The 21,162-nt window shown below is 36.6% G+C and overlaps 1 protein-coding gene and 1 long non-coding RNA gene across 3 annotated transcripts in view; one reads left to right on the forward strand and one right to left on the reverse strand.

Moving 5' to 3' along the window:
* LOC148199007 (exosome complex component RRP41 homolog) overlaps window positions 1-21,162 on the reverse strand; it is a 57,180-nt gene that overhangs the window by 15,495 nt on the left and 20,523 nt on the right. For both annotated transcript variants that reach the window (XM_088114358.1, XM_088114359.1), the window contains exons 2-6: window positions 19,655-19,701; window positions 7,797-7,857; window positions 7,593-7,628; window positions 7,435-7,502; window positions 6,587-6,665 (exon numbers count right to left, since the gene is read on the reverse strand). In XM_088114358.1, coding sequence (XP_087970484.1) covers window positions 6,587-6,665; window positions 7,435-7,502; window positions 7,593-7,628; window positions 7,797-7,857; window positions 19,655-19,701 — 291 coding nt within the window. The remainder of the gene's footprint in view (window positions 1-6,586; window positions 6,666-7,434; window positions 7,503-7,592; window positions 7,629-7,796; window positions 7,858-19,654; window positions 19,702-21,162) is intronic.
* Window positions 15,046-19,236, forward strand: LOC148199009 (uncharacterized). The gene is made up of 2 exons (XR_015786259.1): window positions 15,046-15,412; window positions 15,684-19,236. It is a non-coding gene; the product is annotated as an uncharacterized LOC148199009 (long non-coding RNA).

Genomic DNA, 21,162 nt, shown 5'->3' on the forward strand with positions numbered 1-21,162 from the left:
GAGGAGAATTCTCTTGTATTTACGTGGAACAATTTTGTTTTTAGCATACGGTGCTGAATAAAACGGAAAATTGTTGTAGAATTCGTTTCTCATTTCTGTCACCTTATCACTATGAATAAAAGGTAGCAAAATTATGATTTATTTTGGGACCACTTTCTGAATTTCCACCAATCCCCCAAAATAAGACGTGTAGAATGGAACTAATGATCTGACACTTCAACGAATGAAGAATTAATGATTGAAGTTAGAATCAAAATAATCAGTGGGTTGGTGGAGTGTGTGTACATGGTGATTGCATCCTCAGAAAAAGCAATGACATCAGTATTGACAATTTAATTGCTAACTAATTTCAATGGTTAGTTTCCTAAATTTCCTTTTTGGGTACGATACAGTTTGATAAAGACAGCTTTGGTGTTAAATGTTTGTATTGCAGTTAAAGTCTTGATATAGCGAGTTAAACTGATTAATTATGTAAATATAAAAAGTAAATAATTTATAGTAATTTCTAAATCCTGGTAAATATAAAGTAGTTTAATTAAGTTAACATTTTTTTATTTCTTTTAAATACGTATGCTAGAGCGGAATACTGAAGTTTTTTTGTAGAGTTGAATACAGTAAGTTTGAAACATCACTAATACAGATTTAGAAGAAAAAAAAGTATTTGAAGTAATAATATTGTATGGAAAAATGTTAATTTTTCTGGGAAAAAATTTCACAGAAAAAGTTAACCTGAAAGTTAATGATCAAGAGAATTTTAGGATTATTTCTATGGTAAAGGAAAGTGTAAGACCCATGAAAAATATTTACTTTAATAATAATAATTTTATTACTAGTAGTAATAAATTTCTTTGTGAATGGAAAATATATAAGTTTATAAAATGTGGAAAGATTAATAAGAAATTTTGGTAGCTTAATTTGTAAGACCCATGAAAAAATATTTATAATAGTAAATTTTAGCATTTTATTAGTAATAATAATTTTAATGGATAGAAAAATGTAAATTTTTGGATATAAAATTATAGTAATTCTAGAGGGAGAGTTTCAAATTTTGATAACTTATTTAGGATTTTTTTTAAGAAAAGTGAATAGTGAATAGTAAATAGTAAATAGTAAATAGTGAATAGTGAATAGTTAAAAAAAAATATTAAAATAAATTGTGGAAGAGAACACTCCACGTAGAATTAATCATTCAGAGATAAGAATGGTGAATAAAAAATAATATTTGAATAGTAAAAATGAATAGTAAAAGTGAATAGTAAAAATGAATAGTAAAAATGAATAGTAAAAAAAATTTTTGGCTATAAATAGCCAAGGGGGGGAGGCTGAAGATTTGCACCAAAATTCTAGAGAAATTGTGAGAGAAGAGAGTTGGAGGAAATTCTAGTTGAAGAGGGGAAATTCTGGAAGTTTCCGAAGAACGGTTTGAGAAGAGGAAACTAAGTCTGGAATAGAGGTAAGGGGAGCTAACCTTGAGTATCTCCTTTTGTATTATCTTGAGTCTTGAATATGCTATATTTTGCTTTTGTCTGATCTTAAATCTTGAATATGGAGTATTTTGTTTCTGTATGATTTTGAATTTAAATGAGAGTATGCTTTTGTGTTGATATCCAAGTGTGATAGTTGTAAAACGTGATATTGATTATGTTATGCCATTTGTATGTTATTAGTTGTTTATTTTTGTATTTTGGAAGGATTAGAAATTGTCTAACCGGCTCTGCCAGATTCAATTTCTTGTTTCCCCAAACATTTTATTGCTTTCCTTGTTTATTTTTATCGTATTTTGGAAGGATTAGAAGTTGTCTAACCGGCTCTGCCAGATTCAACTTCTTGTTTCCCCAAACGTTTTATTTCTTTACTTATTTATTTTATTGCATTTTGGAAGGATTAGAAGTTGTCTAACCGGCTCTGCCAGATTCAACTTCTTGTTTCCCCAAACTATTTATTGCTTTACTTATTTATTTTATTGCATTTTTGGAAGGATTAGAAGTTGTCTAACCGGCTCTGCCAGATTCAACTTCTTATTTCCCCATACATGTTATTGTTCTTGTTATTTAATTATATTGTATTTTTGGATGGATTAGAAGTTGTCTAACCGGCTCTGCCAGATTCAACTTCTTGTTTCCCCATGAATTTTTATATTAGGATTATTTTTATGATTGTCAAATATTGTATTCTTATATGACCATTTACAGTAATATTTTATTATTGTTAATTGTTTATAATTATCTTGTATGAATTTTGTAAGACCCGTAAATTTTGGATGGTGGGGGACATGGTGGGGGCATGGTGGTCACCCACCTCTTTGACTATTGGGAGTGCATTATTGGAGTGCAATGATAGGAATGGGAGAATGAGGGGGGAATGGTCTCAGTAGGGGCATCTACTCTCGGATGCCATGGCCATGTACTTCTTCTTCATTCACGGTTGCAGCTGCTGGTGTGTTGGACTTCTCTTCTTTGCTTCCAAACTATAATTTCTTGTAAAGGCCGTGAAGCTTTCTTCACGCTGCTGCTGGATGCTTTCGGAAGTCCTCTCCTTTATTCCAAAACTTAGTGCTTTGGTGTATGCTTGCCACAACGGGAGAACAACCCAGAGGAAGGAAATCCTTTCTTCCCTTTTTCAACCGTCCAAGAGCACCCAAGGGAAGCAGTACCAATTTTAGAAGAACTGAGAGGAGGATCTGGGTTGAGCATCTTGTGAGGGTGGAGTTCTTGCACCAAGATCTGGGAGAGGAAGTGGAGAGCTGTTGAAGTTGCTAGGAGATCTTGATCTGCACGTCTAGGAGGAGATTGATCCCAAAACTTACAAGGAAGTCTTCAAGAGGTAAGGGGAGCTTGATTTATTTCCTTGATTTTTGAGTTATTAGTGTTTGATGCAAAACTGGGTAAAATCTGGGAAGAAGGAATGAAAATGGAGGTTTTTTGGGCTTTCTGGACTCTGGTGCGATTCTGCAGAATTTCTGCAGAATGCGCGTTCGTCCAATTTTGGGGAGTCAAAATTGGACGTTCGTCCTAACAGTGCTCGACCAAATAGTGGTCGGCCAACTTCTGAACGTTCGTCCAATTCTGGTGAAATTGGACGTTCGTCCAAATTGCTGAGCGTTCGGTTCTGAACGAACGTCCGCGTTCGTTCGTCATAATATATGGGACGCTCGTCCAAGTGGTATTTAAACAGTGAATTATGAGCGTTCGTCCGTAACTTAGTATTTTGGTGGAGTAATCTTGAACGTTCGGCCTTAGTCTCAAGACGAACGTCCATAGGTTATAAAGAGCGTTCGTTCTTTGAAGATGTCTGATATTATGCGCTCGTCCAAAGTGTCCAATGGTTTAGCGTTCGGCCAGAGTGATGGATCTTAGCGTTCGGCTCAGTAATTGAGCGTTCGGCCTTGTGGTAATTATGAGCGTTCGGCTTTTGCGTTTAACGACCGTTCGGTTTTGGAGTATAAGTGAGCGTTCGGTTTTTGAGTGTAAGTGAGCGCTCGGTTTTTGAGTGTAAGTGAGCGCTCGATTTTTGGGTATAATGAGCGTTCGGTTTTTGGATATAAGTGAGCGTTCGGTTTTAAGTGTTCGGTGTGGATCTTAAACGTTCGTCCTTGAATTTGTGAACGTTCGTCCTTTAATTTGTGAACGTTCGTCCTTGGTCTGTGAGCGTTCGTCCTTGGAGCTCGGTTAGGTTTGGTGTTCATCGGCAGCGTTCGGCTTTTGATGAGGATTGATTTCAGAACGTTCGTTCAGATAGTATCGGAGTTGGAAATAACGTTCGGCAATGCATGAATCCGTGGGAGTATTTTGAAGCAATTATTGAGAATTGTGGGTTATTTCCTTGATCCAATATTGGATTAGTTATACATATTATTGAGAATATGTATGACTTCGTGATTGAGCACGTTTATTCGGTTGGAGGTTGTGACATCCCAAAAATACAGTCATAAACCATATAATTAGAAAATCACAGTTAATAATAAAACAGTACAGTTTTATTACTAAAAATAAAATCGAACGAACGAAAGCTCAAGGACAAACGTCCTTGAGTACAGTCTTACATCAATAACGAACGAACGCGCAAAGCCGCACGTCCTCACAAGAGTTACAAATTTCAGCCGAACGTACAATTAAAACTTGACCGAACGGTTTACACGGAAATTACCGAACGGTCGTACAAACCAAAAGCAAACAGCTAAGTGATCGAACAACCATTATAGCACACTGCTACACTACTAGCCGAACCTCTTACTGCTCGGTCTTCACTTCAACTTCAACCAGATTCTCTTCGTTCAGAACATCCTCCAAACGCTCGTCTCCCTCTGCTCACATCCACACGGATGATCATTGCAATGACAGGACGGACGTACAAAACGAGACAACACAAGGAAAACGCAAGGGTAAGCTTATGTAATTTAATTCATGCATCAACACATCAATTCAAGTAAACAATTCAACATACGTCCTTATTTCAACGCACGCTCAACATAAAACTCAATACACGACTGACTGTCCGGACTGTATGAATTCTGCGTAGTTACAGGCGTTCACGCACCCGGGTGGTGTGGTAACTGGCATTCTCATCAGCTGCCACCCGAGGTTAGTCCGTTCCGTCCAAATTACTGTTATGTAACGGTTCCGCCCAAATTACTGTTATGTGACGGGGAACTCCTGCCATTCCCACGCATGACATACCCCTCTATGTGAGGACGAGTAGTCACGGAATATCAGGATCGAACAGCCAGCATTAACTATCCACAGTCATACTTTACAAAATTCTTATAATCATCCATGAGTCATTCCTCCCCGGAACGCTCGTTCAATATTCATACTTTCATTTCATTTCATATACTGTACATCATTCACTATTCATCATTCCATAATCATTTTCATCATTCATAATGAAACCAAAAAAAAACGGAACGTTCTATCCCCAATAAAACCGAGGACGAACGCTGTGAGCGAGACCCAAAAGACGCTCGTTCGAATCAGAGTACGAACGGCTGAATTTCAATGACGTACTGGGATACATATTATACTGTTTATTGGACGAACACGAATGGCTGAAAAATACACTGTTCATTTGGACGAACGCGAATGGCTATTTGGACGAACGTTATTTACCTTGAGAATATTTAAATGAACTGACGCTCGTGAATTTTAAATAAATAACCAAACGGTGGATAATCTGAAATTGGACGTACGCTTTTTCAATAAAACCGAACACCATTTTGAGCGAGCACTCAGTGTAAGACCGAGCCCCATTTTTAGGACGAACGCTCCTTTCAAAACCGAGCACCATTAGGACGAGCGTTCAATATAAACCGAACACCCTTTAGGACGAACGCTCAATCAAAACCGAGACCATTAGGACGAACGCTCAATTCAAAACCGAGACCATTAGGACGAACGCTCAATTCAAAACCGAGCGCTGGACGAACGCTCAGTTCAAAACCGAGCGCCATTTTGAGCGAGCGTTCGGTATCAGACCGAACACCAATTAGGACGAGCGCTCATCATAAAAACCGAGCACCCTAAAGGACGAACGCTCAATCAGAGTATTTTGACACGAGGACGCTCGTCCTCCACTAGATTACTATTTAAATGAGAGAATCAACATTTCACTGTTACTTACTGGAAAACCGAACGGTCAATGACCGTGCAGTAGGAACGTACATATTTATGGGAAATTCTCTTACAATCCATTCTCATTCCAGTTCATATCATCATTAACTTTCACAGTTAATACGACTCATATCATGTAAATTCATATATTTCATTTCACCAAATTAGCGAACGTTCATGCATCTCAAGCACATTAACATCATGCATTATACTCATCCAGCAAATAACGATCGTTCAAACATTTCATACGTATCATACATCATGCATTAATTTCATGCAGTAAATTAACGAACGTTCATACAAGGCACACCACATGAATTAAATCAAATAAGCTTCCCTTACTTGGAAAATGAACGAACGTCCACAGATGCGCAAATTACAATTCTCCACTACAATTTCTCCTACCGCCAACGCTTGTTATCCACACAGCTTCACTAACCGAACGTTCTTCTCTGGAAGTCCTTGACGCCGAGCGTCCTTCTACGGTGCTGGAATACAGAATTGGAGGGGATGAAACGGTGGTGTGTCTTAGAGAGAGGGTGCAGAGAGTTTAGAGAGAAGGAGGAGAGAAAGAATTTCTCAGAAATGAAGGAAAGAGGGGGCGTGCAGTGGGAGTGGGGAATAAATTCAGATCTCAGATTTGTTCCCACCCCCTTTCGAGCGCACGTCCAGTCTGGCAGCCAGCGCACGTTCCCACTTTGGCAGACACATTCCCATGCTGCCAGGGCACTCCACCACGCTCCTGTCGGCCATGCTGGGCGGTCGTCCACTCTGAGGTTGCCACGTGTTTTCCACTACCATCGGACGCACGTTCACACCCTGGCATCCGACAGACGCTGCTGTCTCCACGTGTGTCGCTGAGGTGGCGCGCTCTCAGACTGCCACGTTTTTTTTTTTTCTGAGGCCTGACATTCCCCCCAACTACAAAAATTTTCGTCCTCGAAAATTAAGACGTGCTCTCAAAGAGATGGGGATAAAACCTGAGATCGAGGCAATAGATGTGTCAATATAGATGCTTCCATCGTTTGTCGAATAACTAGGGAAATTTCAGTTGATCTCCTGTAGAATGAGAACTTCAAATCACGTAGTAAAAAATAAGAAGTGATCCTATTATCCTTCTGTAAGAGAACCTTACAATGAGAACCATATTAAAACTATGAAGGAAAAGCAAAACAGGATAACATTTATATCTGCAAACATTGATGGTTAAGCCATTCAAAACTATTCAGTGAGTTTTGGCCAAAGATTACTCAAAAAAGTCAAAGCTTGCAAAAAAGATTAAAAATGAGAAAAGGCAGTAAAAGGGTGCATGGGGTTAAGCTTTTCATTGTTTTATGATACATAACCCATTGTTGAGCCTGTAGTCAGCTATATCAAAGGCATGGAGCAGCCAGCCCCAAAAACACTACAATACGTTAGTGGATAGCAAGATAGTTGTTACATAGAAAATTATGAATGCAAGATTAAAAAAAAAATTATACTGTATCACATGAACAAATGCAATATATATATATATATATATATATATATATTACTAATTAATAATATATATATTACTAATTAATAATCAAAATTTATACTCTAAAAGTCTAAACATGCATTACCACCATTGCTATTAAATTCTTACCTCAGTAAAAAGATCAAAAAGTCCAATTTACAAATTACAAGGCACTTTTAAGATAGATTCTACTAATGCAACATTCACTATCATCCTAGTAGTCTATGCTCCAATACCATTTTGATAAGTATAAAACTACGAATATATAAAAAATAAGTGAAAGGTCAAAAAGAATAGGAAGTTAAACAAAAGCAAGTAAATGAGCAAAACCTGTCACCCTTTGATTTCCTCATGCGATCTCCAGTGCTAAAATTAGCCATGCTGTACTCACACCGAACCTATAGACATACATTGCACATAAGCAACAATTAAGTTTTTGTTACAATTCATATAAATACAGACAACATAACTTAGAAAAAAAAAACTACCAGAGCATGGTTGGTTATTTGGCTTCTATTTTGCACCTGAAATGCAGAGAAGTTACTAAAGAAAAACAGCAAATCATCTAAAGCTCAACTACAACATCAAAGTTTTTTAAATGTCTAAACCAACTAACACTGAAAAAGGATAGTTAACAATCCTTAAATTACATAGACAAATTTTCATTAGCAAGGTAAATAATTAAACAGTACCTCTCTAGGGCCATAGACGGCAGCAATAACTTTTGTATTACCCATCTCAAACATGGCAGAACTGTTTTCAAAACAAAAAAACTTTATGGTCAAATGCTTCAAATGATATCACAACTTAATTTTCTAAAAAGCTAAAATTCATTTACCCATCTGCTTTGGATACAGCACCAATTTCTGCACGAATTTGTCGCATCTACAATATACCATAAAGAGAGGAGAAAAAGTTAAAGGCAAAAGATCAGTAGAGAAAGAAATATAAAATCATAGATTTAGATCCTCTGCAGTGAAGGAATAACACTTTAGAGGATAAACTGCAGTAATAGTCATTGAGATTTTAATAACTTCATAGTTTCTTATACATGTACATATATTTTATCACACTCTTAAATACTAAATTTTTAATAAATAGTAATAACTTCACCTTATCCTCTAAAGTGCATCTCCTCATTTTAAATAGTCGAATCCCAAAATCATGTCCAAATCACAGCTGTTAAATAGGACTGAATTCCATAGGCCAGACCTTAAAATGCTGCTTTCAATTAGCTCATTTTGTCATAGGACCAAGTTCATATATCTCACTAAAAAAGGTTGGTTAGACATCCTTAGGGTTAGAACCCTCCATTTTCTTACTTTTATCATTTGGCAAACTACAACATTTGTAGCTTTTAAGTGATATGATGGAATCGTACTTGACGTAGTTGATGGACAAATTTATGATCACCAAAATATGATGTCACAAACTTGTTTCACAATCGGCAAGTATGACTGAATCGTTCAAGTAATAAACTTGGTAAGACCAAGTATCGTTCTTCCCAAAGGACTCACGACCTAGTTTAGTTATGTGATTTGTTGATTAGCTAGGACTTACAAACGAAATATTTGGATTTAATTATGCAAGACAGAAAATAAACATGTATGCATGAATTGATCAATGGCAAAGACAAAAGATAAACACTTTCAAGGAAATATATGAATGAATATGTTGTTGGGGGTCAATTTCATATCATCCACTCTCATACATTTTAGGAATTCAACATTCAAATCATCATTGTTAATGCCACTCTCTAAAGTACCATTCTAGATGGCTTCTCCCTAATCAAATAGTTCATACAATTCCTAGCATTCCTAATGATTAGTTCATAAGTGCAGGAGCTTAACGACAACCAATATAATATTGGGAGAAATTCCCCGGATCTAGACTTCCCCGTACGTGCCCGTATCGACAAAACCAATAATCATGCATTGAATGAGTTAAACTATGCAAGCATTAAGCAAAGAGGAAAAACCCTAACTAATGATGAAAGAAAGCATAAGTCTTAATGAAAAGATGCAAGCATAAATTCCATATATGAGAGCTTCAAGAGATTACATTGATTCCCCAACAAACATACAAGGTTTAGTTCACCATATTCATGGTGAACCTAGATGAATTACAATGAAAGTATGAAAGAATAAACCCAATAAAGGTGAAGAGGTAGCCTAAGCATCCAAGATCCTCCTTCAAAGGGGTGGAAGAGAGAGTGTTTGCCTCGTTTCTGCCAAAGATACTTAATCCTAGGACGTGCAAGTCCTTATATACTATTCTAGAGTTACAAAAGATTACAAAAGCCCAAGCCCAAAAAGTGCCGCTCAGCGGTAAATACCGCTCAGTGGTGACCACGCTTCACTTTTCTTCCCCTCAGCGGACCTCCCGTGACCTCCTGAGTGCCGCTCAGCGGTAAAATGCCGCTGAGCGGTGCCTTCGACTTCTCTTTTTGCACTCTTTGCTTCCTTTTATGATTCCATCTCTCTCCTTCTTCACTTCTTTCACTAAATTCACCTTAAAACCTGCACAAAAACACTGAAATCAAGCATAAACCTGTCCAGCTCTCTTATTTCTGAAAATATAGATAAAATGCATGATTTCAAGCTAGTTTCTAAGTCTAAAGGTTGCTTTTAGTATCAATTTTAAGCATGAAAATAACAGTTTTTCAACTGTTATCACAACCCCAAACTTAGAACTTTGCTTGTCCTCAAGCAAACAAAATGTAACTCCATCTCCAACCAATTCATATGATGGTTCACTCATTCAAAATCCTCTTTTCAAGATAAGTAACAACTTCACTCAAACTAATGACCAAGAGTTCAATCAAGATGTGCACATGCTTTATTATTCACAAAGTCATTTAAATTCCAACAAATGCTATTTTTCATGAATGATCAATCAATTAAGCATGGATGTTCATGTGCTCATGGAATATTTCCTCACTAGGTAAAGTGTTTCACTCAACACACAAGTGTATAAGAGGTAAAGTGTTTCACTCATTCACTCCACTATCACAATGTCACATGAATCAACTTTGCCTTTCATTTTACCACAATCAAAAACATTCACAAGCATGCATCATCACAAGGACTTTTCAATGGCTTATAATGTGGCTGGGCTAACAAGAAAATTGGTTTTTCTGGATCACAAAATCCTTGAGTCAAGAGAATCATAACAACACAATTTTCTTATTCATTCCCAACTTTCTTTTGCCTTTGCTTTTGCATTTGCATTGAGCTTTGCTTCTTTTTCTTTTCTTTTTCTTTCTCTTTGCATATTTTACTTTTTAGCTCTTAGCTCAATGCTTTTCCTTTTTCATGTTTCCCCAACAACCCCAAACTTGAACATTTAACAGTACCACACAAGATCTTCTACTTAACTCAAGGTAAAGATTTTCAATCAAGGGTGTTCAGTGTATGTTTAAGGCTAAGGGTTCAAAGGATAGAACACAACGTGTTCTCTTTTTAGTAGGCTAACTTTATGAATTTGGCCAATAAAAAGGGTTTTAAACAACACGGCCTTGATCATATGATGCAAAACAAGCAATTGATTCAATCATGGAAAACCTGGGCAAAATCATTCATGCTTTCAAAGTAACAGCATTTAACAATAACAACTCTGGAGCTCAAAACCTCACATATAAGCTCATTCACATTTGACATACACATCCTGCTTAATCTCACAATCACAATCATGATATCATGCATTTGTTCACAAAGCTTGTGAATCACCTGTATAAGCATTTAATGTGCACATCATCTCAACATCAATCAATCAATAAGCATCATTCAATCATTACTTATCAAACAACCACAGTTAATAGCAAACCATCATAACAAACCAGGTGTTCAATAGAGTACATCAAACCCTAATCTAAAAACAAAAACAAATAAGTTCAGAAAACTTAAACCACCAAAAGCATAAGCATATGATAGCATTCATCAGCAAATGCTATCTGAGCTCCTCATCAGTCTGAGCTGTCCTCTGTATCTTCCTTCTTCTTGGATCTTATAGTCTTGATTCTTTTTGCCCGATGAGGAGGCCATCCCTGCATCAAACATAATTCACAAAACCAACAGATACATTGTTAAGCATTAGTAAACCACAATGAAGAAATCATCCCCTTCAATGATGCTCTCTCCCAACCCAAACTTAGATGGAAAACTAGTGAGAAAGTGAGTGAAAGGGAGATTTTCTTAAGAGGGAATAGGGAAAAGATGTGGAGAACCTTGGAAAAGGTATGTGGGAATGTGTGTGCAGAGAAGAGCCTGAAAATAGAAGCTTATGCGCAGTTTAGGGTATAAAAATACCCTAATGGGCTCGGGTCCCGCTAAGGGGAACTAAAGCCCATTCTGCGAGAGTACCGCTCAGCGGTAAAATACCGCTCAGCGGCACTTGCGTGATGTGCTCTTCTCCTTCTTTTCTTAACCTACGTGCCTCCTAAACATGCCCCTCACTGGTTCCCTGCAATTCAATGTTTAAAATACTTATGCAAACCCTAACTAAAATAAAACAAACAAAAACAATCAATCAACTGGGTTGCCTCCCAGGTAGCGCTTGTTTAACGTCACGAGCCTGACCCAAAATCCACCAACACCCATCAGTAGGTGTTTCAAACTTACCAACACCCATCAGTAGGTGTTACAGACTTACCAGCACCCATCAGTAGGTGCAAAATTTTCTCACCAACACCCATCAGTAGGTGTTACAAACTTAGTATCCTTCAGTAGATACTTAACCACTTAGCATCCTTCAGTAGATGCTGTATCCAACAAAATATTTACAAAATAATGTCCACAAATTAAAAGTTACAAAACAAAATCAAAAGTTTTTAAATCCACTGGGTTGCCTCCCAGCAAGCGCTCTTTTAACGTCATTAGCTTGACCCAGTAAGCTCAAGTTCCTTCTTCTTTTTCTTCTTTCTACTGAACTTCTTCATAAATTTGATCAAACCGGGAACCTGTTGCAGTGTCTCAATCATAGGAACTTTAATCTCCAATTTCTTGAAGATTTCCATAAAGCGCTCAAATTCCTTCTTCCTATGATACTTCTTTGGATGAGGAAGAGGTTTTTCATATGATTCTTTCTTTTTTTCTCTCCTCCTCTTTTTCTTTTCTCTCACTTTCTTTTTTTCTTTTCTTTTTCTACTCACTTTCTCAATCTTCACACAAATTTTCTCTTCTCTCTCTTTTCTCTCTTCGTTTTCCAACTCAACTTTTTCAACATTTACACTCACTAGCACTTCACACTCTTCCCTGGGGTTAACCTCAGTATTAGCCCCACAATTTCTACTTGACCTTTCTTCCACCTGTTTGGTGATCTGCCCCATCTGAGTCTCCAAATTTTTGATAACAGCTTCAGTGCTCTTTTGGGTAGACTCAGTTTTCTGTATGAAATTGTTGAGAGTTTCCTCCATCCTCATGGACCTATCATTAAGCATAGATAACTGTTGCCATAAGGTGGGTTGCTGCTGCTGCTTATTATATTGACCCGCTTGCCCAGTTTGCCCTTGACCAATGCTTGGGTGTGGTTTCCACCCCTGATTGTAACTCCCTTGACGATATTGATTGGTCATGTAGTTTACATCCTCTATTGCTTCTACTGAAAAGGCACATTGACCATTGATATGGTCGCCTCCACATAATTCGCACAACTGGGATTGTACATGTGCAGCAGTCTTCAACTCTTTGGGTAGTTGTGCAAGTATCTTTGTGAGATTCTCCAATTGTTGAGTTAGTATCTTGTTCTGAGCTATCAAGGCATATTTGGATTGCAACTGTAGAACTCCTTTTTGTTGAATAGGAGCTCCTCTTTCACTGTTCCACTTATTGTCATTAGTAGTCATGCTTTCAATTATTTCTGTGGCTTCCTCTGGAGTCTTCCATTTGATATTGCCTCCAGCTGAGGCGTCAAGCATCATCATGGTTGTGAACCAAGGCCTCCAAGGAAGATTAGGACTACTTCTCCTTCGTTAAATCCATGCGTGGGAGTCTTTCTTAATAGGCTTTTATATCTGTCCCATGCATGACCTAGTGATTCCTCCATGCCTTGCCTGAAAGATGAGATCTCTTACTTTCCTTTGTTGACCTTGGAAGAATTGAGTGCCCATATAGTTAAATTCTTGATCGAATTGCATCCTGCATGCATTAGGCACAAAACTCTAGAAAATATTTGTTAGCACAAAAAGATAGAGAAGAAGATATAGATTCAGAAGATAAAAGATTCAGAAGATAGAATAAAATAAGATAGAATAAAATAAAATCTAACCTAATCTAAAAAGATAAAATAAAATAAAATCTAATCAAATCTAATAAAATAAAATCTAATAAAATCTAATCAAATAAAATCAAATATAATCTAATCTAATCTAATCTAATAAGATAAAATCTAATCTAAAAAGATAAAATAACAGAAAAACAGAAAAATAAAAACAGAAATTCAAAATTAAAGTCAAAGATAATCAATAATCACACAAATTAACCAGTTAAACCACGAGTCCCCAGCAACGGCGCCAAAAACTTGATGGACAAATTTATGATCACCAAAATATGATGTCACAAACTTGTTTCACAATTGGCAAGTATGACCGAATCGTTCAAGTAATAAACTTGGTAAGACCAAGTATCGTTCTTCCCAAAGGACTCACGGCCTAGTTTAGTTATGTGATTTGTTGATTAGCTAGGACTTACAAACGAAATATTTGGATTTAGTTATGCAAGACAGAAAATAAACATGTATGCATGAATTGATCAATGGCAAAGACAAAAGATAAACACTTTCAAGGAAATATAGGAATGAATATGTTGTTGGGGGTCAATTTCATATCATCCACTCTCATACATTTTAGGAATTCAACATTCAAATCATCATTGTTAATGCCACTCTCTAAAGTACCATTCTAGATGGCTTCTCCCTAATCAAATAGTTCATACAATTCCTAGCATTCCTAATGATTAGTTCATAAGTGCAGGAGCTTAACGACAACCAATATAATATTGGGAGAAATTCCCCGGATCTAGACTTCCCCGTACGTGCCCGTATCGACAAAACCAATAATCATGCATTGAATGAGTTAAACTATGCAAGCATTAAGCAAAGAGGAAAAACCCTAACTAATGATGAAAGAAAGCATAAGTCTTAATGAAAAGATGCAAGCATAAATTCCATATATGAGAGCTTCAAGAGATTACATTGATTCCCCAACAAACATACAAGGTTTAGTTCACCATATTCATGGTGAACCTAGATGAATTACAATGAAAGTATGAAAGAATAAACCCAATAAAGGTGAAGAGGTAGCCTAAGCATCCAAGATCCTCCTTCAAAGGGGTGGAAGAGAGAGTGTTTGCCTCGTTTCTGCCAAAGATACTTAATCCTAGGACGTGCAAGTCCTTATATACTATTCTAGAGTTACAAAAGATTACAAAAGCCCAAGCCCAAAAAGTGCCGCTCAGCGGTAAATACCGCTCAGCGGTGATCACGCTTCACTTTTCTTCCCCTCAGCGGCCAGTTTGCCCCTCAGCGGACCTCCCGTGACCTCCTGAGTGCCGCTCAGCGGTAAAATGCCGCTGAGCGGTGCCTTCGACTTCTCTTTTTGCACTCTTTGCTTCCTTTTATGATTCCATCTCTCTCCTTCTTCACTTCTTTCACTAAATTCACCTTAAAACCTGCACAAAAACACTGAAATCAAGCATAAACCTGTCCAGCTCTCTTATTTCTGAAAATATAGATAAAATGCATGATTTCAAGCTAGTTTCTAAGTCTAAAGGTTGCTTTTAGTATCAATTTTAAGCATGAAAATAACAGTTTTTCAACTGTTATCAGTAGTCCTCTTTTTGTATTTTTTTACTTTTTATAGTTTATCTCTTAAGGAGCATGGGTTACTATAAATACCCAGCTCCTCTATTGTATTGTCACTTTTGAGCTGAATGAGAATTATATTTCTGAAATCAGAATAATTCTCTCTTGAAAGTCATAGGCTAGAGAGTCCAAAGACTTCCTCTAGCCACCTTCCAAGCACACTCTATTTTTCCATTTCTCCAAAATTCCACGGTGCTACTCATTCCTCCACGCCACCTCTCCTTCGCTGCCACCTCGCATGCGTCAGCGTTTTTCAATTCCTTCTTCAGCCACGCGTCCGCTCCCTCATTCCACATCATTTGCTTTTCTTCTCACACATCAGACACGCACAGCCACATTCTCTCTTTCGTGAGAGCTTTTTCTCCATCTCGCAGAACCACATCTCGTTCTTCCACTCAAGAGTTTCCTCGTCGCCAGCCATTCTTCATCACAAATCCATCTCTTCTCCTCCGTAAGTATCAGATTCACAAGTTTCTTCATCTTTCTTCCACTGTCACCAAATCATCTGCACATTTGTCTAGGGTTTCTTCATCCTTCATCATTTTCTCTGATTTTAGCCGATTAAAATTACTTTTGATTCGTTCCAAACCTTTTCCACCGTTCAATCTTCATTTTGAACCGATTAATCGGTTCATATTGGGTTTCCTTCCATTTCTAGGGTTTCTATCGAGTTTAACCCTCTGTTTTTGTCATTTTCCGCTGCGTATTCTTCGTCGGAGAAGCTTCGAGGAGGTCCGGTTTGTATTCGCGCAGCTTCAATCGACCTCTCCTCGGGCGTTCGTCCATCAAGTGGTATCAGAGCCAGGTTCGAACACGCTTCAGAGGTAAGTATCTCGGTTCGTCTCTGTTCTGAGTTTTCTTCCATTATTGAGTTGTTTCGATTCTTGTTTCAGTTTGATTCGTGTCTCTGTCTTTGTTCTAGTTTTGTGTTTTGATTCTGTCTTGATTCTGAGTTTATTCTTCCATTTTCGCGTTCTTAGTTAATTTCTTTACTGTCTTGTGTTTAACTTTTGTTCGTCATGGAATTCTCAAAGTGTTTTGCCTTGATTCAGTTTCAGTATGTGTTGTTTTTTTGTATGAGATTCAAATATGTTTGTTCGTTCTTGGATCTCAATTTCTGCGTTTAGGTTTTCAAGTTGAGTGTTACTTATTTGTTTAAGCTTTCTTGTTCTGTGCCTTTGAGTCATTATATGAGTATTATTTCATTTTATTTCGGTGCAAGTCTTTGTTTGAGTATTTTAATTTCTAAATCCATTTCTGTTTTGTCTATGTCATGTTATTTTGTTTTAATTGTCAATTAAATCTGAGTTTAACTGTGATTCAATTGAGTTTTTTTTGCTTTGAGTAAGATCTGTTCATCATCATAAGCAGTGAAATTCAATTGAATGAGCTTGATGCAGACTTCAACAGCAGTTTAATTTCATTTCATTTATCTGAAGCTGTCTTGAGTTTTTGATGCTGACCATTACATGTAATTTGTATTGCACTTTTGAAATTCTGTGAGCTGAAAGTTGAATCTGCTTGTGGATAGCAAATGCACACCAATTAAGCTATGAAATGTTGCATTGAGCTTGGGTGCAAGATGCTTACAGCAGCATCAGTCTTTCATTTGGCCAGCTACACCGAACTGGTTGTTCTTTGAAGTCTGTGTTAATGTTTTGAGTGTGTGTTTGTTCTACTTAGTATTAGATCATTACTAAGTTCTAACATCAGTACATCCTAGAGTCATTGTGTCTGAGTGCTTTAATTTCTTTTCTGCAGAATTAAATTTGATTTGACTTGTGTTACTGCACCTTTGTGTCAAAGTTGTTCTGGCTTAAAATTTGTAAGTGGTTGATGATTAAGTCCACAAAAATCTGCATCACATCAGCAGTACTTGTAATCTTGTACAAAAAACCACTAAATCTGTGATTTGAATTTGAACCTAGCAGTAACACTTGTAATTGGAGTTGATTCTACTGATTTCATTGTAAAACAGTGCATAAGGCTGAAATTAACAATGTTAAATGCTGCACTACAAGTCTGAAATAAAGTGAATCAGTTTGAACATTTGTTTACAAAAATTCTGCAATTTGTTCTTGATCTTTTATTGCTTTTGAAATCTACTCTAGAACTGATCTTAGGATCCTGTTTGAGTGCTTACTGTGATCAAAAGCTTTGTTTCTTGCTTGTCATTGTTGAATGTCTTAGTTTTGTCTACATTACATGTAAAATCTGTTCAGCTGTTCTAATTTGAGCTTTGTTTGCTTTCATAATCTGATCTTGAGTCAGTTTCTCTGTTGTGCTGTAAATTCTTTTGCTTTAGTGGTTGTCCTGTTCTGTTCTACCTGTCTGTCCATTACTTTGATCTTTGCCTAGCCATTTCTTTATTACTTGAGAAGCTTTTTCACTCTGGATTTCTGGAAATTGAAAGAAGGTTTGTGTGCTTGGTAGCATTTTAGGTGGTGGTGGTCTGGAATACTCTCCAGCTGTGTACTGCCAAGGGAGAATCTCCCTTCCAAACCTTTACATTTTGAGTGCTTTAAGCTTTTAAAAAGAAGCCTGAGTGTTGTGAGTTTTGTAAGGCTGATTTGGCCTAATTCCTTGGCACTTTGAAATAGAGAATTCATTGTTAATCTAACTGTTTTGTGATTGTTCATTGTGCAGGAAAAGAAATTGGATCAATTAGATTGGATCAGTTGTGGTTTGCTTAAACTGACATTGCATTCATTTTGGATTATAAACTGCTTGCTGAAATCATTGAGATATTATATGTCTGAATGTGATTACTGATTTCATGGTTTGCTTACAATTGTTGAAATCTGTTGAATACTTATTAGCACCATCATTCTTTCGTTGTTGAGATCAATTTTTCCAAATGCATATAGAAAATATTTTCCTGGTATTAATCACATGCAGATTTCAGTTTTATTCAGATTGATTGATTGAATACCTTGCATGCCACCTAGTTAGTTGTTCATGGACTGATTTATGCATGAATTGATTTGCTTGGAGTAATTAGTCTTGTGCATGAACTTGTTTTAACTGCCAAAGCATCATTCCATTTGAAGAAGTGACTAAAGCACTTACTTTCCAATTCTGACGTTGTGGTTGAATTAAGCACATAATTCTTTTACCCATTGGATTGATCAGAATTTAAATTAGAATTGAATGATTGTTTAAATCAGTTTAGTTCAGCTTTGAATTACACCCATTGCATCTGGTTTAATATCTATGTCCTTGTGTATTTTTGCTGGAGTTGGTGCAATTTCTGTGAGCAGATCTGAAACGAATCAGTGCAGGGAAAAAGTGAAGAATGAATCTGCTGATTAGTTGAGCACAAGGAAGAACCTACAACAAAGTCCACTAAAACCAACAACTAGAAATAGCATTAATCAGGGAAGTTGCTTAGCTATATTACTTCTATTTGTTTAACTGTTTGTGTTATAGCTTGCAATTTGTTGGATGATGTGATTTGCTGAATTGGAATCTGGTTTGATGTTGTTGTGTGCAGAGTTGATAAACATTTGGAGTCAAGAATTTTAAGCAGTAGCAGAATATCAGTAGAGTTTACAGCAAGATAGACCAACCATTTAATTAGGGGAGTTGTTTAATTTTGTTGCCTCTGGATTACTTAATTGTTTCTGTCTTAGCTGGAAATTGATAGCATTGATGGTTACTCTGCTGAACTGATTGTGAATCTTTGATTGCAGTTTGTCATTTGAGAGCAACAGAAATTTATATAGCTGCATCAAGTGTACGAGACTAGGAGAAAAGGGAAGAATCTTTTATATTGTGTGAATTTAATCCTTTTGATATCTGTGTGTAGATAAGGCACATTGATTCCAATTGTGATTTGTGATTATAGGATAAACCAGAAGCTAGAAAAGGGGCCAAAGCTGGCCGAACCAGCAACAGGAGTGTACATTTTTTTTTGGCACAAGGACTTGGCATCAAAATGAATGAAGTGGACCAGGACCAGGACCGTAGCAGCCTAGTATAGTTTTTCTTTTGTAATTATTTTCTTCAATTTGTTTGTAATAGGCTTGTGTTAGCCTACTCTTAGCTTTAGCTTTTGTTTTGTAAAAGGGCCTTTTATAAAGTCCAAGTGTTTAGGAAGAGTCCTTGGTGCTCTTTCAAACTCTTGGCAACTTTATTTGCTTTTATTTTTAGCATAGCTAGACAGGTGAATGTGTCTTGTTAGCCAAAGCTACAAGCTTCACCATAGGAGTAGACTTTAATATTGACTTAATTTGTGTATCTCGTAGGGGTCATTAGAGTCCGCTGGTTTCTTTAGTGTTTTTGTATCTTTGATTTTGTGTTCACGTTTAGGGTTGATTAGGCTAAAAGGGATTAAACTCTAAGCCTTTTCACATTAGAGTCCGAGAGTCTAGTCTTTTATTTGTGATTAATTGTTTGAGTTGTGTACTTTGTTTCTAAAGGTGATTTTAGTTTAAGGGGTAATTAGTTAGTAGCCTAAGACATTTCTGGCAAGGCAAGATTTGGTACTTAAGCAGCTCTTTAGCTCACCTCTCTTACCTGGGACTTGTCTAAGTGAAAGTTTTGAACCCTTTAGATTAAGAAAACTTTTAAAAACAAAGATGTCTTATGGTTCATATAGGTCTTCTAGGTTAGATAAANNAAAAAAACTTTATGGTCAAATGCTTCAAATGATATCACAACTTAATTTTCTAAAAAGCTAAAATTCATTTACCCATCTGCTTTGGATACAGCACCAATTTCTGCACGGATTTGTCGCATCTACAATATACCATAAATAGAGGAGAAAAAGTTAAAGGCAAAAGATCAGTAGAGAAAGAAATATAAATCATAGATTTAGATCCTCTGCAGTGAAGGAATAACACTTTAGAGGATAAACTGCAGTAATAGTCATTGAGATTTTAATAACTTCATAGTTTCTTATACATGTACATATATTTTATCACACTCTTAAATACTAAATTTTTAATAAATAGTAATAACTTCACCTTATCCTCTAAAGTGCATCTCCTCATTTTAAATAGTCGAATCCCAAAATCATGTCCAAATCACAGCTGTTAAATAGGACTGAATTCCATAGGCCAGACCTTAAAATGCTGCTTTCAATTAGCTCATTTTGTCATAGGACCAAGTTCATATATCTCACTAAAAAAGGTTGGTTAGACATCCTTAGGTTAGAACCCTCCATTTTCTTACTTTTATCATTTGGCAAACTACAACATTTGTAGCTTTTAAGTGATATGATGGAATCGTACTTGACGTAGTTGATGGACAAATTTATGATCACCAAAATATGATGTCACAAACTTGTTTCACAATCGGCAAGTATGACTGAATCGTTCAAGTAATAAACTTGGTAAGACCAAGTATCGTTCTTCCCAAAGGACTCACGACCTAGTTTAGTTATGTGATTTGTTGATTAGCTAGGACTTACAAACGAAATATTTGGATTTAATTATGCAAGACAGAAAATAAACATGTATGCATGAATTGATCAATGGCAAAGACAAAAGATAAACACTTTCAAGGAAATATATGAATGAATATGTTGTTGGGGGTCAATTTCATATCATCCACTCTCATACATTTTAGGAATTCAACATTCAAATCATCATTGTTAATGCCACTCTCTAAAGTACCATTCTAGATGGCTTCTCCCTAATCAAATAGTTCATACAATTCCTAGCATTCCTAATGATTAGTTCATAAGTGCAGGAGCTTAACGACAACCAATATAATATTGGGAGAAATTCCCCGGATCTAGACTTCCCCGTACGTGCCCGTATCGACAAAACCAATAATCATGCATTGAATGAGTTAAACTATGCAAGCATTAAGCAAAGAGGAAAAACCCTAACTAATGATGAAAGAAAGCATAAGTCTTAATGAAAAGATGCAAGCATAAATTCCATATATGAGAGCTTCAAGAGATTACATTGATTCCCCAACAAACATACAAGGTTTAGTTCACCATATTCATGGTGAACCTAGATGAATTACAATGAAAGTATGAAAGAATAAACCCAATAAAGGTGAAGAGGTAGCCTAAGCATCCAAGATCCTCCTTCAAAGGGGTGGAAGAGAGAGTGTTTGCCTCGTTTCTGCCAAAGATACTTAATCCTAGGACGTGCAAGTCCTTATATACTATTCTAGAGTTACAAAAGATTACAAAAGCCCAAGCCCAAAAAGTGCCGCTCAGCGGTAAATACCGCTCAGTGGTGA

Source organism: Vigna umbellata, chromosome 4, assembly GCF_029865625.1.
Source record: "Vigna umbellata cultivar VRB3 chromosome 4, Vumbellata_1.0, whole genome shotgun sequence".
Classification (NCBI taxonomy): Eukaryota; Viridiplantae; Streptophyta; class Magnoliopsida; order Fabales; family Fabaceae; genus Vigna; species Vigna umbellata.